At 29.0% G+C, this 16,505-nt stretch overlaps 1 protein-coding gene across 3 annotated transcripts in view; it reads left to right on the plus strand.

The window, feature by feature from the left end:
• The window catches only part of LOC136981629 (lysine-specific demethylase 2A-like), a 107,123-nt gene extending 95,587 nt beyond the window's left edge, over nt 1–11,536 (plus strand). For all 3 annotated transcript variants that reach the window (XM_067277971.1, XM_067277964.1, XM_067277978.1), the window contains exons 16-17: nt 6,868–6,993; nt 9,530–11,536. In XM_067277971.1, the coding sequence (XP_067134072.1) occupies nt 6,868–6,993; nt 9,530–11,041 (1,638 nt within the window). In that variant the 3' untranslated portion in view covers nt 11,042–11,536. The remainder of the gene's footprint in view (nt 1–6,867; nt 6,994–9,529) is intronic.
• Nucleotides 11,537–16,505: the final 4,969 nt, after the last annotated feature.

Raw genomic sequence — 16,505 nt, forward strand, 5'->3', positions numbered from 1 at the left:
TGCAAATTAATACTAACGACGCATTTAGCGAAAAGCTATTGTTGGATTATAATAACAATTGTGATTTTTGGTAATTTAAGTAACCTCAACGTAGAATGTTCAATTTGTAGAAATTTATTACTAATTATATGGTAAATATGGCAAGTTTTGATATTAAATCCGAAGAATTCTGGGCTGAATGCACTACCCATATATTTTTCCAATTGCTTGAATATGATTTTTTAGAATTAGGTATGGATACCAAAATTGATAAGGGATTTAAATTAGCAGTAAAGTTAGGAATACAGCATATTGAGGATGTGTGTCAAAAGTGTTCTCAACTAAGTAAAATAACATATCAAATTGACTGAGACTCATGTGTTATGCATTACCAAATGTGTAGAAGCAATAGTTCAGTATTTGTCGGAACGTTTAAAGGTAAATGCGGCAAAATTTCCTGGAGTCAAATATATTAGATTGGACTGTTCTATAACCACATCAGCTGTTGCAGCAGGCATTTCTAATAAGGCTGGAGTCGACTGGTCAAATCACCTACGTTTTGTAATGCTAGTAGCTATGCACAATCTGACCACATTTAAAATTGGAGGACCAAACAAAACCGTTGAAATAGACGAAACAGTTATATGCAAACAAAAATATGAAAAAAGACGTAAGTAGGGAAGACAAGAGCTGCTTTATTTATCAAGTGAACGATTGATCCGAAGTAACGTTAAACTGGATTATTTATAAATTTGTAAATTCAGGCAGTTCTGACCGATGAACGGAAAGGGTATAACAACATAGATGATCTAGAAGGAATAGAAATTGAACACAGGACAGTTAATCATTCTGAAAACTTTGTTAATCCAATAACAGGAGATCATACTCAAAATATCGAAAAACTGTGGGGCTATTTAAAAAATGAAAAAAAAATCTACCAAGGCATTACACCAAGGATCTTTCGAACTCCTACATGTATTCCTTTATGTACAAAAAGTTCCTGAATTGGCCATCTAAAAAACCAGGCGAAAAGTTTAACATATTCGTGAATCATTTAAGCAAGATATTTCCAGGATCTGGAAGAATTCCTGAGTGGAAAGAACTTGAGACTGTTCCAGCTACTCCAGTTTCTAATAATAAGAAAAAGTTTAAAAAATTAATAGAAAATAAATGCAATATTGATGAAAAGATCAATAAAAATAGTAAGAAAAAAAGAACATTGATAAGTCAACCAGAATCAACTTTTGTAGAAAACAAACGTGGGAAAAGGGGAAAAGATGCATGTTAATGTAAGTAATTGTATTTTTTCAAAATATTATTTATAATTTTAAAACCCAAAATTATAAATTAGGGAGTCAGTAACTAACCATCTGCGTAGCATAATTTGCATGAATATGGCATCATAACTAGCTGTCAAGATGGCGACCAGAAGCACCGCCATTTTGTATACCTAGGGTAACATTAATCGATTATATATATATATAGTTATTGAGAAAAATAGACTAAAATTTTATTGGTTGATTTTTCATTGTAATGGAAATAGGTTTATGAATTTAGATATTCTAAGGAACCTCTGTATATTCTTCAGGATAATTTAAACAATTTTCAAAATGAACAAAGCTCGGCACCATTTTTAAATGTAAAGTTGACATGTCCTTTTGTTAATGACACCAAAACTATTTAATAACTTTAGAAACATTTTCAACCTTCATTATATCATTTTCAATTATTACAGTACACAATATATTTGAATTTTCAAATGGAATCATTTAGAATATATATTAAAATGAACTAATTGCCAAAAAAAGTTTTACAAGATATTGACAATCCATGTTAAATATGTATATAATTTTTATCTTTCAAATAAACATACAGCTGTTGCTTCATACTTCAAATTTAATTTGTTCCAGGAGGCCAATGAAGGCTAAATCAATTTTTTCCATTAGAAATAACAAAGTGAATTAATCCATTCCTAGACTGTAAATGATACCCATTTTGATAAACTTAAAACAGCAAATACATATAATTTAAGATAAAAATAACACAATAAGATACCCTAATAATAAATTAAAACATGAAAACAATAAATAAAATATGTAAATATCATATAATAAAATGAAAATTGCATTTACTGTTTGCACACCATCAACTTCCACATCTTAAACATGGCCACCAGATCTGCCACACATGTATTGCTTTTGTGCTTTGTAATACATTTCTTTTTCATGTTAATTGCTGATATTGCAGCTTTCCTTTTGCTTGCTAGATTTTGTTGCTTTCACACATTTCTTGGATGCCATGGTTAATAAGTAAAGGTTATATTGGGTTGAATAGAAAGTTTTTGGATATTTTTAAGAGCTGTCCTTACTTAATGTAGATGTGTAATTTAATTATAACAATTGTGAAATTTAACACCTAATTGCTAATTTGAGATTATATTCTTCGTTTAGAAGCTTATTTTACACTTCCAAGGCATGTATTCATTGCACCTACAGTTCAGTCTTTGAATCATTGTTTGAACCCTGAAATGAATTTTGGTCTAATTTAGCATTCAAACTCTAAAACATTTGAAATTTGAGTCATTGAAAATACAAGGTACCACTGTATTATTTTATTATAGAAATTATAAATTATTTTGTGAATCAAGTACTCCTTTCCAAGTATTTTCTAATTAAGTACATCTCTGGTATTAATTACATTGGAATATATAGAGAAAATATAAATATACATTTGTTCCAGCAAATGGATTGGACAATGTTCTCTTAGTTTGTATATTAAAAGAGGATTGTTCTAAGAAACCTGAACTTCAGTGTCACACATTCATCATGTCAATGTAGTGCAGTTAGTATTATTTCTACTAATTAAAGCATAATATTTTTTCAGTGAACATTCTAATGATTTATGTAAACCACTGCTTTATTTACTATACTGACCTTATTTTTGTCTGACCTAAGCAATTGCATTATAGTAAGAAATTGTTTAATGTATATTTTTAAATAGAAAAGAGCCCCTATTAGTATTATCAATATGTTCTGTTTTCTTAACCTTTTTACATAGATGAAAATTAATCAAACCATCCATGACTTTGCTTGGAAACTATGACATTTTGCAATACCACAAACCTATTCCTATGCTTCACAGATGATGAATGGGAAATAGCTCATTTAAATTAATATATGAAAAGGTGCTAGTTTATGTGGCATTTAAACATTTCAGAATTTAAACTTTATTGACATGGACAAAAATGACTCAGTTGTATTCTAAATATTGATAATGAAGATGTGTTTCTCACTTATTTTTAATATTTTTCTAAAGAAATGTAAAATATTTTAACAAATTAGGTTTATTGCACATTGGCCCAAATATTGATGTTTTTTCTTCAGTTTCAAAAGGATAAAATAATAGCTCTCAACCTATATTTGAGCCTCAACTTATATTTTGAGTCTGGTTAAAGTTTTCTTTGATTTATATAACTGTCTGTGGTACATAATATACAGTGTTAAACTGATGTTAAAACTAACACTTCTCCCACACTGGGTTGTATAAACAAAAAAAATTAAATACCTTCTAAAACCGATAACCGGTGCGAACTATTTTTCGAAATGGCGAACGTTTTCACTGCCCCTCCTGGGCTCTTCCTCAGGCCAATTCTGGATTTGATAATCGAACAGCATAAATAAATGGAACGTGTTCCGTCTTTACACGTTCGGAACACGTTCCATTTATTTATGCTGTTCGATTATCAAATCCAGAATTGGCCTGAGGAAGAGCCCAGGAGGGGCAGTGAAAACGTTCGCCATTTCGAAAAATAGTTCGCACCGGTTATCGGTTTTAGAAGGTATTTAATTTTTTTTTCTGATGTTAAAATTCAGTACACCTATCCCTCGTTTTATACGGTACTTCTTTTACATGTTTTCGCTTTTACACGGTTTAAAAAATAAATGTAGAAAATAAACTGGCTATGATCAAAAGGAACAATTTTTAACTCTAATCTACATCTATATTCCAATCCACCTTAATTATATGTTATAGTTGATATTTAGGATACTAGGTGACAGTTTTATTTCAATCTGTCAAATAGTAACCGATAAACCGATATAGGGTACTCCCCATATGCACGAAGTTGCATTCATTGCACATAGTTTTAAACCAGAAAATTTTAATTTTTCATATTCATAAGAAACAAACGATTACATTATTTTTAATTACATTTTTTACATTACATTACATTACATTACACAATTACATTACATTTTTATGAATCTTTCAGATTTTATTTTTTGTTCCTTTGTACTTTGTATTTAATTAATAAAAGAATATATTTTTTCTGCCTTTCAATATTTTTGTTTGATTTATGTACCTTTAAAAAATTGAAAAAATTCGTAATTAATAAACAACGAAATTATGCATTTTTTGCATACTTTTCGATTTACACAGTTTTACATTCAAAAAGATACAAATTTGATTTACACATTTTTCTCAGGAACCTATCTTCCGTGTAAATCGAGGGATAGGTGTACTTTGATTTATTTAGTAATGCTAAATGCCAGTCAAGTTGTGACTTACCATGCTACAATTCACAAACAATGCCAAGAGTTAAATGTTTGGAATGATAGTACATAACCAATTAATAATTAGTTAATTATTTCTGAACAATTAATCAAACTAAGCTGATTGTTTTTATATTCAACAGATTCAGTCAGTTTTGATAGCTTTTACAAAAATTTTATTATTTTACTTCTAGGGGTCTCTACTACTCCAGTTATCAAAACTTGGGGATAGATTGCTGAAAATTTACTGCAAAATTTATACTATTGTAAAGTGTAAATTATAAATTTTTGTATTTGATATGATTATATGTTTTAGACTTTATAAAAAATGTTTTAGGAAGTTATAAAAAATAATACAAGGAAAAATTGGTTTCATTTTGTATAGTCATAAAACTATAAGTATACTTTATGAAAATTACATGAAATATGCCAGACAGCTTACTACCCAGCATATAGGATGATGTCTCGATTTTTTCCCCCCCTTTATAACTTTTATTAATTTCATTTTTATTGATATTGACAAAAAGAAGCAATAAGTTACAATTTATTGCTTATAATGAAAGTGTTTGATACTTATATTTCTTTGTATAAAACAAACCCTTTGAATAAAATTTTCCTATCATTTACATTTGATTTAAATGTAACTTGTAAAAATTAGTAGGAAAGTTAAAAAACAAGAAATACATTTATGATGATTGATTTTCCAGATATTTGTAAATACAAATTCAAAAAAATAATTTTTATCTTTAACTAAAGTAGTTTTGAAAAGAAAGAAAAGTACTGTACTGTACATAAACTGAAAATGATTCATTTTCATAATCAATAACATAGATAAAAAGTAATAAAACTTTCACATATTTTTGTGAACGGTTAGAATAACCTGAAATTATAAAAAAATTGTTGGTGAAAACACAATTATAAAGATCTTTAAGAAATGTTATATATCAACCACTTGAACAGAACAGAGGTGATATGCTGTTTAAGGAGGCCAATGGCTATGACAGCAATGAAATTGGGATGATGACAATGATCATTCTGATGAAGATGAAAGTGATAAAATATTGTTTTAATGATTTTCCATGTTTTTTTAATAAAAAATTGCTAATTTTTTATATGCAAATAAAATTAATAATGTAAGATTGACTTTTGTTCAGATCTAATTTCTTTTTAAAAGTAGATTCCAAAATTGAGAATTGATTTATATTCAGGGTCAACTTATATTTGGATCAATACAGTCATTTGTATTCAGTATTATATTTAATTTTATATTATATTAGGGCAGGTTTTTTTCAAGTTTCGATGGTCCATAAAAAAAAAGAATGTAAATAACAAAAATGAATTTATTATCAAAAGTTAGGTTACAAACATGCTTACTTTTTGACATAATCACTGTGAAGATTGAGGAATTTGTCATATCTGTGGATGAGCTTTTCCATCCCTTTGTCATAGAATATTACCACCAGTGAATTGAGATGGCCTTAATTAATTAACAATGTTGTTTTGAAGATCGTCATTGGTCTCAAATCTCTGCCCTGCTAGCCACGTTTTCAGTTCAGGAAAGAGGTGGAAGTCTTCACATTAAAAAGTTTTAAGCTGGGGTGGAAGTCTCCACTACCTTTAAACACCCAGCGTTTAGCCCTGATTTAGTGTTAAGCAACTTCCACCTCTTTCCTGAACAGGAAAAATGGCTAGGAGGGCAGAGGTTTGAGACTAATGACGATCTTTAACATTCTATGACAAAGGGATGGAAAAGCTTGTCCACAGATATGAAAAATGCCTCAATCTTCACGGTGATTATGTCAAAAAGTAAGCATGTTTGTACCTAACTTTTGGTAATAAATTCATTTTGTTATTTACACTTGTCTTTTTTTTTCTTTTTTTTCTAATGGACCATTGGAACTTGAAAAAAAAAAACATCATACCTATGTTAATGAATAATATCTACAAAAGTTTAAAAATCTGTCTTTAGTTAAAATATTTAACTAAAATAATAATACACACACTGACAGACTTATTTAATTTTTTGTTTTGTTTTGTCTGCTATGTCTTGACTCTGGTCTAGCATAGTACACAGCAACCAAGTATAACTAACTCACTAAAACTAACATAATAATAGTATAAGGACTATAAAAAGATGTTGGTTTCTTATAGTAAAAAAAATTATTTTTGAAATAATAAGTTTTTTTCAGGCGTTAGCTTTTAATCTATTCGTTTAATTTTCATTTAGTGAATGAACTAGAATAATTTTAACAATTATTTTGATGGATTGATACTATTTTATATAAACTTGTTGTTTACATTAAAATTTATATTTAAATATGTTTTTACTTTTTTATAGATAAAAACGGATGATTTTACCATAAAAGAGGAGGAAAATGAAGATAATCAAAATATTATTGATAGTAAATATTTGAATTCAGATGTTCATAATTCTCTAAATAACATATCAAGAGAAAAAGAAGAGGTAAGTATTGTAAAAGATTGTTTTTACTAGTAGTATTAAAAACATTTTAGTAAAATTGATAAATTAAGTTATTTTTGTTGAACACATATTTTATTTTTTTAATTGTTTAATGTCAGAAGTTAGTTTGGTTTTTTTTCCTTTCTTTTAAATTGCATTCTTTTACAAGCGTTACTACATAAATTGTTTACAAAGTAAAATAAATGCTTGCTTGTATAAAATACAAGTAAGCATTTGTTTTATAAAATATGTAGTACACAGAAAAAGAAAATGTGAATGCATATGTTACTTCTAGTTTTTATTAATCTATTTGATTCAAAAAGTTATGCTAATGTAACTCAGAATTATTTTAGTTTAATCCTATTTCTGTTTAGTTTTGCTTGAAGCATTCAATGCCCTATTTGAATTACAAACATTAAAAACAATTGTTTTTTTAAACCATATTTAATATTATAAGTGCAATATTTATTTAAATACAGGTTTTGTTATTTAAAATGGTTAATTTATAATATAAAAATAGCTAAAACAGGATAAATAATTCTCCACAAGAATATATATATTTTAAATGATAGTATAAAATATTAATTTTAAACTTAGAAAAAGTTTGAGTTTACTAAATCTAATATTTCAAAATTCATACATATAAAAAGCAATGATGATTTTAAAACTTTATAATAGGCACAAAATTGTCACTTACTTAAATCGTACATAAAATGTTACAACCATTAGTAATAAACGTTTTATTATAATTTCAATCATTCATAAACATCATTTGACTAAAATGCTTTACTCAGTGAGATGAGGTGAACGAAAAAATTTAAGTATTTCAGTGATGACTACACTTCACGTCTGGAGTGAAATTTCAGAATATGGATGTTGTTTATTTGAACATGTATCTTCTGAAGTTTTGATTTAAAAAAAAAATGAATGTTTAATTGTAAATCCAAAAACAACTTGAGTAAGTTGTTTTTGAATTATTTTTTTGTTTCTGAACAAAACATACAAAGAATTCTTCATTTAGCTTCTTGTTTCGAATTATATTTAATTATTATATAGTGCTGTTTTTCCCAAACTTATCACAATGAAAAAACAGTACAATTAGGTTGTTGAAATAATAATTTAATACAAAGAATTGTCATATGTATCAAAAAATGCAATAGTTTTAATATTATGATAAAATATTAGTTGTGGAAAGCTGTGGAAATTTTAGCAAAAAATCTGTTTTATTACTTTCCTGAGGGGATGTATGGCAATTAGTGAAAAATTGACTTTCAAGATTTTTACATTTTTGGTCTCAGGACTTCAAAACATTCAGAAATGCAAGAAAACATTGTGGGTTTTTTCTGTATGTATAGATTTGTTTGTGTGTGTGTGGAGCGCATGATTTTGTTTACCCACTTTGAAGCTTAATAGCGAGGTTGAGGCTGAAGTTTTAAATGTGAGAACGTGTACGTCGGATGTTCAGTGCTGTATTCATGTAAGCCTAGAAGTTTGACAATGGTGTTTGGAAAGTCAGTGGAATCATGCTCGACATTCCAAACACCATTGTGAAATTTCTAGGCTTACAGGAAAGCCGCGCTGAATGCATATAACCATAACAAAAAATTCTGGAATAGCTTTTTATTTTTACTTTTCACTTGGAATGTATTCTATAATCAGATTATTTAGATGATAAAATATTTATTCAGTTAATTTTAAGGCTTATGTATTGTCTTATTATGCATTTGTATTTATTAAATTTAAAGTTTCAAATTATTTTATTTGTGCTTATATTATTTTTATATTTTATTTATTTAAATTGTGTCTTTAGATATTGTGTGTAATCTTATCTTATTAATTTTGCATACAGATTAATCATATAATTATTTAAATATTTATTCATTTAATTATGCACTTTATTTTAAAATTAAAAATACTAATGCTTTTTATTCAGCATTATTATTAGTTATTACGTGTTGTTTAATATACTGAAAATTTTTTTAAAATATAGAATTAAAAAGATATTATTAATATATGTTAAATTTAATTTTTTATTATAAAAATTGTTTCTGCAGAGAAATTAATTTCTTAAATTTGCTGTGAACATAGAAGAAAAGTTTATTATCTGTTCTTTTAAAATTAACTGTTGCATCCATACTTACTATATTGCTTGCTATATATATAAATACTTTTTTGTTTGTTTTTGTATTATGCATGTAATTATCAGCTATATGCATTATTCTGATGCTTTTAATCTGGGAATTGTAAGTTCTATGAATCAAATAAAGCCTCTAGTATTTTTGCTTTGCTTTACTTCTTTATATATCTGTATATGTGGTGGTGATGCTGCTTTTCATTCTTTTGAATTTTATATTTTAATAAGCTTGTATTGCTAGAGAATTTTCTTTGAATATTATATCTGCATGATGTATTTTCTTGCATGGATACACCTCTATTCTTTAATTTGCAAATGCACTTCATTAGTTTTATATGAATGTGTGGTGTGTGTATGTTCATATGTTAGCATAAACATCATTTAGTAATTTGTTAATGCTTACAGGATGATAACAATAATGGAAGTTCTCCAAAAGATAATAAGGCCACCTTAGATCCCCTTCAACTTAGAAGAATCCAGAGTGCATCGTCACATGTAAGATCATGTGCGAGGTACACCGTAAGCATTAAAAAGCCTCTAAAAACCGAACATGGAAAAATAATTGCTACAAAACCTGTCAATAAATCTATTCTGTCAAAACAAAGTGAACTTGAATTACGCCCTCGTTCATCACGTTTGAGCCCTGGAATGGCATCCAGAAGACATGGCGAAACTGCTAGAGAGAGACTTTTTAGGAGTTTAAAAGGATTAAAAAAGAATTCTGAACTTCGTCGTAACAGTCTCTTAAGAATGAAGGCGAGGACTTTGGGAGATATTGGAAATACAAAACAAGATGATAAAAAAGATGTAGCTAAATGTATTAAACTAGATAAATCAGAAGATGGGATACCAAAAAAGATGAATACAAATGAAAACAACAATATATTAGATAATGGAAAAGCTCTTCAAGGAACCTGTGCTCCAGTTGATAAAGTTTTAAAGGGAGACACAACTGGTCCTGGAGATAAACCACCTTCGCAACAGAAATTTACTATTCCGCTTCGTAATAATGCAAATTTGCGCAAACCAAAATATGTTGTACGGCCTGCACCAATTATTGAAGAGAGCGCTGAAGAAAAGCAAAAATTATCTAGGACAGGTACAATTAATTTAGCTTTAGAGAAGGAAGTGATGTTTCCAGTGTTTTGTTATTTAACATCAGCAGATCTTTATACATGTCAGCTTGTATGTAAAACGTGGAACCGTTGGTCTATCGATCCTAGATTGTGGACTCATATGGATTTAACAAGAAGGAAAATAACCGCCAATGTTTTAATAGGTATTGTTCGACGACAACCCATATCTTTGAATCTGAGTTGGACTAATGTGTCACGTAGACAAATAGCTTGGCTGATTGCTCGTCTTCCCCAAATGAAAGAATTGATTCTCAGTGGTTGTTCTTCTGCTGCCGTGTCAGCCTTGTGTACATGTAATTGTCCTCTTATTCGTTGCTTGGATCTGAGTTGGGTTGAAGGACTGACTGATTCAGTGATAAGAGATCTTCTTTCTCCTCCTCCTGACTCGAGGCCAGGATTTGTAGAAACAAAAACTCGTTTAAGACAGTTGGTTGAAGTTCGTTTAGCTGGAGCAGATATATCTGATGTTTCTGTACGTCTCCTTGCACATCATTTACCTTCTCTTTCTCGTTTAGATTTCAGTCATTGTCACAAAGTGACAGATATGGGAATAGCTGTTCTCGGTGCAGCAAAATCTTCACGTTTAATGGTTTTAGATGTTTCTTCATGTTCAAATATTACAGATACGAGTCTGGAGGCATTGAAACGATGTACTAATTTGACTTGCTTAGATATGCGAGACTGTATGCAGGTTACCGAGGCAGCCTGTCAGAAGTTTATTTCTCAAAGTCGTCAGATGCTTGTATTCAGAGAAGGAAAATTATTGCAGAGACATAACTGAAGTGATTCCTTGTAAAACAAAAATGTAGTCCCCTACAATGGTATTTTTCTCAAAAATACATTTCCAAAATACTTACAGAGAGACAGTAACATACTGCCACATAAATGATATTCTGCTAAATAAATTTTAAAAACTTAGAAATTATATGGTAAGGTTTACTACATTGGATAAAATGAGTTCATTATCAATGTGTAATTTTCATTTCGTTGGAAGTTGTATAATCTCTGAAATGTCTTCATGATTGTTTTTGTAGTCTTTCATAAACACAATTGAGACCTTGCTGGTGTTGTACAGTTTAATCAAACTCACAATCAGTGATTATTGTTTATTGCCTTGTATTTATAATAAGAAAAATTCTTGATAGAAATGTATTTAGGTGTACTTATTTTTCTTAAAATGTTCAACTTTTAATATGTGCAAACTTTTAAGCACTGTTTGTTGCATTCACAGCAACAAAATGTATGTTATATAGTAAAACTTGTATGAATAAGTCCAGCTTTCAGATTGCTATAGTCATTGTTTAAAGATTTTTTTTACAGTTATATCATTATAAATTATATCAAATAATCATCATAATTTTTTTTCAATTGAATTATTATTGTGTATGCTTTAACAAGGAAAAAAAATTGTGGTGAAGTAAAGAAAACACTTCTATTGCTTTTTTCTAAATCAGATTTTCAGGAAGGAAAATGAGCACAGTAACAAAGTTTTACATAACAAAAGAATATTCTTTGGATTGGTTTGTTCGTTGGTTTAACAGTTATTTTCTTATCTTACGATACCATATTTAAATGGCTGAATTGAGTTGATACCGACAATTACTACAAGCATTTTTAATAAAAAAAAAAATATATATATATATATATTAAAATCATAACTTTTGAATAAAATGCGAAAAGTTTTTATGTATAAAGTACTTCAATATTTCGGTGATTTCTGATATCTAAATAAAAAATAAAAAGTAATGTTATATTTATTTCTGCTGATCAATATTTATATATGTATATATCCCATTTAAACGATTTATGAGTGAAGATGTAAAATTTGTAGATAAATTATATTTCAGAACTCAGATTTAAAGTTTTTCCCCCTCCTCCATTCATTAAAAAATGAATTTTTTAAATAAGTTATTTAATTATATTTATTGTACTTATTCGTATTTTATTTTTAAAATCACCTTTAGTTAGATACATTTTTTTAATCCTTAAGTTTTCAGAACACTCGAAAATAAATGAGAACTTCAAGATTAAAAATTTATTAATTTTTTTCCAATATTTAGTATTATGATGATAACAACAAATACACATATGTACACATGAATATAGAAACAAAATGTTTTTGGCAGTATTATCTATAAAAATGCTGTATTTTTTTTAAATTTGAAGTGCGTAGGTGTGATTATTTTATCAACGATTTCAACCAACAATAGAAGATAAATTTCTGATACACGCTTCTCGATCTGTACGTAAATAAAATTAATTTAAATATTTTTTTCACTTCTCATTAATATTTAAATAATAAAACATAATATATCGACGTGCACAATATGGATTATCGTTGTATATTTTCATTGTAGTGAGATGAGCTCAAATCTGTTTATTCTAATACACATTACTTATATTATTCAGAATTTTAGAATTCACAGTTAATGATTCTATTGTAGATGATAAAGGCTAGGTTATTATTTTACTCGATAAGACAGAATAAAACGAAACAATTTTATTTAATTAAAAAATTCTTGACTACGGAATTTAAATTATCAAGATTTATCTGTTTGAATAATTTTAGTGTGATGGCAAATATCATCATCTGCAAAAATGGATTTTGGAACGAAAAAAGAATTTCATGGAAAAATTGCTTTTGGTTCTTTGGAGACTAATGTTTAAGTTGACTTAAATGTTTAGATATTAATAATGGATTCAATGTTTTGACTTAAACATTGAAGTTGAAGCCATTAAAATTTATTAAAATTATACATAATACACACACACAAAAAAAAATCTTAACGATAAGTCAGTTGTACGTGATATTATAACATTGTGATATATTTTAACTATTGAATTTAAAATATCGAGTTTTGTTTATTATTTTGTGTAAACACACTTAATATTAAATAAAAATAATTAATGGAGGTAAAAAGAAATAATATAGTGGAATAAACAGCATTAAATAGCACATTTTTCAGAATTTGTCAAATTTTCTTTTATACGGATGGTAGTCGCAATTATCGAAGATAATATGGACCCAACGTTACTTCAGATAATCAAAAACTCGTATAACATGGAGTACTAGTTGTATTCAGTAAAATATTTGCTGTAAAAATTTATTGTTAAATTACAAATAAATGGGAAAAGAAATTTATTTACATAAAATTTATTAATACTTTTTAAATTTCTCGGTAAGCAACATTATTTGTGTAAATACGTTCACAATAAAATGTTCCCTTATTTTTGCTTACAAATTAAGTCGATGGCATTTAATCGAATGTAATTTTTCGTTTTACGCCTACCTGTAATAGTTTGTCTTCGTTTAGGTGCCATTTTATTCGAAAGAATTGCCTTCAATTCTGGCGAAAATTTAATTTACAATAATCTTGTCGTTAATAACGAGATATTCTTTTATTAATTTTTGATTATACTGGACAACAATGATTTTGTTTCGGGCTCAAAATTAGCATATTCTTATGTATTTTCATCTGCTGAATTCAAAAATCTCCATAAAAATGACTGATTAGCTCTTGCTTTGGAGATACAGTTATATGTTATTTTTTAGAGTCTGCATTTGTATTTTGGAGAAAATTTATTTTTTGGGAGTTGTCACACCTCTCACACTAATAGCAAAACGTTCTCCATATGTTTGTAGGTTATAAACATAATAAATGTAGCTATGACTTTGAGTTTAATATTGCTTCTGTTTTTCTTGGTTAAAATTTCTGGTTTTGGAGTACTTTTGAAGTGTAATACTAGTTATACCAAAATGCCACGAATATGTGTAAATTTAGTGAACAATTTTTGTTATATTCGTAGTGAAATAACATTTTCGTCACAGAAACACAATCTGACGCCTCTTCCGAAGACTGCCTATCACCATTATTTGGATATAAAGGTAGGGGCAGGATAAGTCATGGGCTCCATGTTGCAACTCTTGTTCAGTTATACTACGAGAATGACTGAAAAATAAAAAATGATCTATGGCTTTTGCTGTGCCTAAGGTTTGGCGGGAGCCTACAAACCATACAGATGACTGCTATTTCTGCTGACTTCACTTATAAAGGCAGGATTGTCACTTGAAGAAAAAAGAAACAGTTCAATACCCAAATATTCCATCTGCAATTCGACCTATTCCACATTCAGATAGTTTACCAGTTCCTACTCCATTCCAACATTATGAGCTTGAAGTAGAAAATGAAGAAAGTGTGGGAAAAGAAGAACCCAACAAGTGTTCCACATTCCATGGCCCTGATTTTGAGATAAAAGATGATACACCGCAGACTGAATTAAGCGAAATTTAGTGATCTCATTCAAGATCTAGTCTTGTGAAAGAATAAAGCGGGACTTCTAGGGTCAAGACTACAGCAACGGAATCTTCTCCAACGTGATGTCAGGATCTCACAGTACAGAGAACGTCAGAGGGATCTGATTCCTTTTTTTGAGAAGAAAAACAATTTGGTTGTTTGCTGTGACGTTAATGGCTTGATGAAATGTTTGAATTTGAAATTCAAACATTTTCAAAAATTCAAAAGCACTTTCAATGTTGTTAACAAATGTGATTAAAATGTCTTAGCCATTTCTTCTTAAGCCATTAAAATCACATACTGCCACCTCTTGTATATCACAGAAACTAGAGCTAATAAAAATTTTTCTTTGTCATATTCGATTTTATCACCCCAAAATTAGTAAGATTCCATTCATGAAATAAAGGAAACATTCAAAAACATTTTTTTTGTTGTCCAGTGTTGTTCGAAAAGTTTTTCGGAAGCGTTTTTTATACTAGATGGAGGCAAGTTCAATAGCCGGAATGACAGGGAGGAAAGCCTTTACAGCAAGAGGAAAATTGGGAATATTTTCGTTTCTGATTCTTTTAAATGAAATTACACGGTAAAGAGGATACAATACCACTAATCTACATTAAATAAGCTTCAAAAGATGTAAAAATTAAATGTAATTCATATCTTAAAAAAATGGAAATAGCCTTAGCATATTCTGTATATAATAGATTTGGTAAATTATTAAATAAGCTGGATTTAGATGTATTAACGTAAACAATATACCGTTATTTTAGGTTAAACTTACTTATAAAACATTCCTTTTAAATTATACAGCATGTAACACGCTTGTCAGCCTCCCCTAAACAAACTCCAATAAAAATACAAATATAGCACACAAAGTAAAATAGAATTCCAAAGATAATCTGTTTCACTTTGTTGGGTTGGCTATTCTAATATTTAATAGCATGCGATCGGAGACTATTAAAAATATTTATAGTGTGAAAGAGTATCAAAATATTTTTCAATGCAATCAAGTAAATTTGGAAGACCAAGACTGATACGCACTATCTCTGCACATGCATCGCATGAAAAGGTAAGTTGCTGAACTTTAGGAAAAAGTTTAAATTTTATTTAAAGCGTGCAACTTTATCAATGAGTGTGGGAGAAACTCATGTCCCGTGATCTCGTAGTCCATTAGACTGAAAATTATTTGTTAAAAATGCTGCACGTACTGTACAACAAATTTAGACGAGATAGAAGAAAAACTGTCTTCAACGAATGCCATGTGCGACGTCTCCCCAATTCAATAACAATGTTGAAAATGTATGAAAGGTGAGTTAGGAGTCAAACACCACACCGAGATCAGAAATTGTTCGTATCTAGTGAATCTCGTGACACTGTTTTACGGCAGGACAAAGACGAACGAAAAAGCGCACAGCCCATAGTCTTATTATTGTTGGACTGTAATTTGAAAAAGTTGTAGACAAATTCTCACTATAGTCCGTTTTTCCTTAATCTCGAGAGCGGAGTTAGGCTACATCCTACGTGGGCAGCGTCCAGCGACTAATCTTTGTACGCGCTTCCAACTCGCGAGCGACTTCTGTCCAGAGTGGATGCGTGTTGTTTACAAGATGGCGGCGAGAAGACTTCGTCGAATGCTACTATGGATGTGTTTACTTTTGAGCTAATAGTGCTACTTCTGAACACCGGAAGTGACTTGAAGAGACTGTATCTTTTATACATTTTTTCACCTTTTTATATTTTTTAGTATGTTAGAAAAGTAGGAAGTGGCACGTATAATTTTTTTTTTCAGATAGTGGCACTTCCCAAAAAGGTTGGCTACCCTTGAACTAAACTGAGTTCAAAATCAACAAATAATTGATATTAAATACAAAACATTTTTTCCTTTCTTTTCTCTAAGTTCATTGGCGATCGTTTTAATGTGTTTAGACGAACTGCATGGAATATTTTAAATGA

The sequence above is a fragment of the Centruroides vittatus genome, unplaced genomic scaffold (genome assembly GCF_030686945.1).
Source record: "Centruroides vittatus isolate TY-2023 unplaced genomic scaffold, ASM3068694v2 contig_1168, whole genome shotgun sequence".
Lineage (NCBI taxonomy): Eukaryota > Metazoa > Arthropoda > Arachnida > Scorpiones > Buthidae > Centruroides > Centruroides vittatus.